General features: G+C 37.2%; 1 protein-coding gene across 1 annotated transcript; it reads left to right on the top strand.

Annotated features, from left to right (window-relative positions):
• The first annotated feature begins 1,733 nt into the window (after positions 1 to 1,733).
• Positions 1,734 to 4,122, top strand: GCNT1 (glucosaminyl (N-acetyl) transferase 1). The gene is given in 3 exon segments (XM_027670705.1): positions 1,734 to 1,831; positions 1,834 to 3,230; positions 3,296 to 4,122. Coding segments are annotated over 2 exon segments (1,338 nt in total). The 5' UTR covers positions 1,734 to 1,810; the 3' UTR covers positions 3,151 to 3,230; positions 3,296 to 4,122.
• Positions 4,123 to 5,175: the final 1,053 nt, after the last annotated feature.

Here is a 5,175-nt window from a genome sequence, read left to right as displayed (position 1 = left end):
AGAATACTGCTGATCCTCATGGCTGTGTTAAACATTTGTGCAGTGATCCGCACCTTCCCCCTATCTCCTGCACATGTGTCAGCTCCCTCAGTTTGCAGTGCTGTGGGCAAAGTGGTGGACCCAATGTGTAGTGCATCCCAATGGCAGCATTACTAACAAAAAACTCTGATGCCAGGTCTCAGTTTCTTAAACGTACCTATTCTGAGATGTGCAAGTAGCAGGCTAAGAGCCACAGTTGATGAATTAAAAGCTAAAATGATACTGGGGTTGCTTAAAGAAAAGAGGGTCAAAAAAAGGAAATTCTTATGCTGAACAGTCTCTAGCAAAACCCAGAAGTGGATGCAGTACCGCTTCTTTTTCCTAAAGTTTCTTACCAGTTTTTCTGAGTAGCTGTTATTCTTAGAGCTGTTCAGAAAGTTATTCAGAGGCACTGTTTTTTTCTTGAAAGTAGCAGAAATTTAAGGAGCTTTATATCTCTCAGATACTTGATATTTCATTAACTTACAGATTCAAATTTTGGAAGACATTCTCTGAAAATGGTATAGGCTTTTGCAGTTAGAGGTTGAAATTCAAACCTGCACTAAATTATTAGGCAGTGAATTTGTGAATAGAAATGGCACTTGAGTAGCAATGTAAGTTGTTTAAGGATATACTGTTCTTGATATTCAGGTAAATATCAATTTGCCTGCTTAAGGTAGTACTTAGAAAAAAAAAAAGATACCCAGTTCTGTAATACACTTTAGACTGCAGTTTTCTCAACAGCTACAACTGTAGCAGCTGCATTACTATGCAGTGATCCCTTCACAGAATATCTGAAACAGAAAAAAGGTGCTTAAGAGGAAACAAAGCTAACAAACAAAAATGATGTAGTGCCTGTGAAGTAAAGATGAAAATAAAATTGTCATATTAGAAATCTTACCACTACTCAACCTTGCAGCATATTTCCACATAAAAACAAGTGTGTTTAAACAATGGTAATACAACACTGCTGTGCTCTTAGGTTTGTGCATTTGCAGTGACTTCACACAAGTCAGCTTGAGAAATAGGTGATAAGTATTGTCTTTTACCTTAGAAAGGTATTTCAGCAATTCAGTAACAGTTGTTCTCACAACTCTCTCAAAACTGAGGTGCTGTGCTATACTAATTTCCCCTCCTCTTCTCATCAGCTGTTTCCTGCTGGTATTTCTAAGCTCATGCACAAGATGTTGAAGAGACTGTACCTCACATAAAAATGTTGAAAGGCTTCAGGATCTTCTTTGCCTTTATTGCCTTCTTTTATTGTGAGAAATAAAGCATGACTACCATCCAGGAAGTGGTAAGTTTTAATGATAATGTCTATGTCAAATGTCTGTGTCAACACTGAAATGGGTATAAAACATTCTTGTCAAACTCTGAAGCATGAATTAACAAGAAATACTTGCTTCTCAGTAATGTATCTGACTTAAATTTTGTTAGATGCAGCTGAATCAGCTCTGTTTTCTTACTGAACTTTGGTTTGCAGTCTTAGTACTGTGGAAATAGGGTTTCATAAAAAACTATCTGCTTCTCCCACTCTTTTTCTGGAAAAATAAACTAATTTTATTCATTAATTTCTGATTTTCAACAGAATATTTTTGGCTGAACTATTCATCTTTCTAATGTCACTAAATAACAATGTGATTATTAATTACTAATTTTTTTAAGAAATGTTTTAGTCTTTGAATGACATCATATTTCATTTCTTTTTAGGATTTTTCCTTCCATTTCCCTGACAAACTCGCCAAATTCCTGAGAAAAAAAAAAACTTGTTTCTGAAGTTGTTGATGCTGATATGAGCAGAAGGGAGGACATTTTTTTTTTTTAGCTGTGCGAAGCTACCTGGTATTTGAAATGCTGAAGAGGAAATTACGGTTTTGCCATAACTTGCGCTTCAGGCTTTTCTTGGGTCTAACTCTTATTTTAGTAATCATTTCAGTTTTGAAAGTTAACCAGAAAGAAGACTTCTTAAATCAGAGACATCTAGAGCTAACAAAAGAAGATCCTATTAGCAATGTTAACTGCACCAAGATTATTGAGGGGGATGTAGAAGAAATCCAAAAGGTAAAGCTTGAGACATTGTCAGTGTCATTTAAGAAACGCCCCAGGCTAACAACAAATGATTATATTAACATGACGGCAGACTGTGCTTCCTTCACCAAGACTAGGAAATACATTATGGAACCTCTCAGCAATGAAGAGGCAGAATTTCCGATTGCTTACTCAATAGTGGTTTATCACAAAATTGAGATGCTTGATAGACTTCTAAGATCAATCTATGCTCCACAGAATTTTTACTGCATTCATGTAGACAAAAAATCTCCAGAATCTTTTTTCACTGCTGTGAAGGGAATAGTCTCATGTTTTGACAATGTCTTTATTTCAAGCCAGTTAGAGAGTGTGGTATATGCTTCATGGAGCAGAGTGCAGGCAGACATTAACTGCATGAAAGATCTCTATAGTAGAAGTTCAAACTGGAAATACCTAATAAATCTATGTGGTATGGACTTTCCTATAAAAACCAACCAGGAAATAGTAGAGAAATTAAAAGCCCTTAAAGGTGAAAACAGCTTGGAAACAGAAAAAATGCCTGTTTATAAAGAAGTAAGGTGGAAAAAACACCATGAGATTGTTGATGGTAAAATAAAGAACACAGGCACAGACAAACAACTACCACCTCTCAGTACTCCAATTTTTTCTGGTAGTGCCTATTTTATAGTTAGCAGAAGATTTGTAGAATATGTGTTAGAAAGCAGCAAAATACTTAAGTTCATTGAGTGGGCAAAAGATACTTACAGCCCAGATGAGTACCTGTGGGCAACAATTCAGAGAATCCCTGATGTCCCAGGTGCAGTTTCTTCTAGTGACAAGTATGACGTTTCTGACATGAATGCACTGGCCAGGTTTGTCAAGTGGCAGTACTTTGAAGGTGACGTGTCCAAAGGTGCACCGTACCCACCATGCAGTGGAGTTCACATTCGTTCTGTCTGTGTTTTTGGGGTAGGAGACTTGAACTGGATGCTACGAAACCACCACTTCTTTGCTAATAAGTTTGACACTGATGTTGACCCTTTTGCAGTGAAATGTTTGGAAGAGTATTTGCGACACAAGGCTTTGTATTTGCAAAAGAAGTGAAATACTGTATGCTCCTGTTACAAAACATAGATACAAATACTATACTGCTAAGTACTTTGACACGTAACAGCGATGGTGGTAATGCTGATGATGGGTATAATAAACCATGTTGGTGTAGTGGTGCTGATGCCCTCCCTGCCTTGTCCATGGACAAGGGGAAGAAAAGACATGTCTCAAGTGAATATGGGGATCCCTGGTATTGCACGGTGAGGCTCAGAGCTTTAGGTACAAAATCACAATAGCAACTTTTGGAAGGCTGACTATTTGGAATATTTATTTTCTAGAAGGTGTAATTAATGGATTTCCTTTGGCTAAACTGTTAGTTTTAAGGCTTGGAAAATGCGTGTTATTCATGGTTATTCCTTATTTTTTTCCCATGAATGCAATGCTAGCTGGAAGAGAAAGATGAAGGGTTGGGGGAAAAGCAGCTGGAATGTACAGACTTTGTACTGAGTACTGAAAGATCTCAGGAATATAACATTAGAAATGATCTGAAAACTATGCAGAAGGGGATATGCAAAGCGAGCTGTCATAATTTAAGTCTGCTTGCTGCAGTTCTGTTACATGTAATTCTTAGTCCTCTTGAAAATTTTGTCTTTAGCGTGGAGTGTTAAGGAATTGGATTTAAATTTTTGTAGCCAAATATTGCTTTTGTAATCTCAAATCCCCTGATATTGTGATATAAAGTGTATACACTAGTTTGTAATTACATCTTCTCAGGGAAATTTCAGTTTTATACCTGATTAGATTTAGACTTGTAATTTTACACTTCTTACTCTACTGGGAGTCTTGCTTTTGGATTCATTCAAAATGACTCTAATTTCTGAAAAACTTAACTGCAGTAGTGTCTAAATGTCACTGATGGAACTGCTGGTTTCTGCTTTGTGTCAAGCTCAACTTGCATTCCAGATTATTTTAACATTGAGTACAGAAAAATAAAGTTATTTTTCTAAATGATATTACCTCTTCCCACCATAGAAGAACCTCTAAAAACACCACCAAAAAATCCTAATGATGAAGACCTAAAATGTTATTACTGTAGGTTTCCATACAATTGAAGCGGCAGCTGCAATAAGTCCTACCTTACCTCCATATTCATTCATGTGTCTGTGCTTGTTTAGGTTTAGCCGGTGTATTTATTTGCATCTTTTGGTGAAAGGGAAAGGAAGGCGTCAGGATGATTTTTGTTCCAGTTAGGTCCCTGCTTAGTTTAGCTGCTGCAGTGTGGCACAGAAGCATGGGGGTGAAATAACAGGATATTGTGAGGGATGATATTATTTCTTTCTATATCAATTCTGGTTTGTCATGCATAGTTACTGCCAGGTGTCTCATCTTACTCCTGAGATGATAGTGGAATTCATTTGAGGCAAAACAGACTAAAATTTTTGTTTTGTGAACTGTTGCTGTAATGGTATCGTGTTTCTTACAAAGGTGGTTTGTCGTGATGTTTCTCCTAAGGTGTGCCTCAATATTTAGACATTAACATAATGAGCTGCTTACTGTTTATCATGCAAACAGCTAGGGAGGCAAGCAATTTAATCTGAAGTAGAGCCTATTCTTGCCAACCCCTGCCTTCAAAACGACCTGAAAGCCGTTTAGGGAGACTTCAGAGAGTTTCACATTAAGAGGTAATTAAAGCCTCTTAGAGCTAAGAAATGAGCTAAGGTAGTTGAGGAAAATTCCCTGTGTTCCCCACCCTTTGGCTTTTCTGCAAGAATGCTCTTGTAGACAGTTATACTCTACGACCTTTGCACAAGCTACAAAAAGGTTTAACTTCACTGCATATAGTATTGTGAAGTTGCCGGAAGTCATGCTATATTTTTAGCAGAAAGGAAGCTGTTTTTTTGTTAAGAATTTGCACCTGAAGACAAGCTACATGAATAGCTTCTATGAGACCAGAACTGCTGATTCAAGTAAACTGAAAAAACTGATGATCAGTAATAAAATGTTCTGTGCACAGGATGGACAGCTGACTCAATTGCTCGAAATCTGCTAGACAGAGCATCAGCCCCTTTACCTACCTAT

Source organism: Neopelma chrysocephalum, unplaced genomic scaffold, assembly GCF_003984885.1.
Source record: "Neopelma chrysocephalum unplaced genomic scaffold, ASM398488v2 Primary Assembly neopelma1_96926, whole genome shotgun sequence".
NCBI classification, from domain to species: Eukaryota; Metazoa; Chordata; class Aves; order Passeriformes; family Pipridae; genus Neopelma; species Neopelma chrysocephalum.
This window is presented reverse-complemented; position numbering and strand designations above follow the sequence as displayed.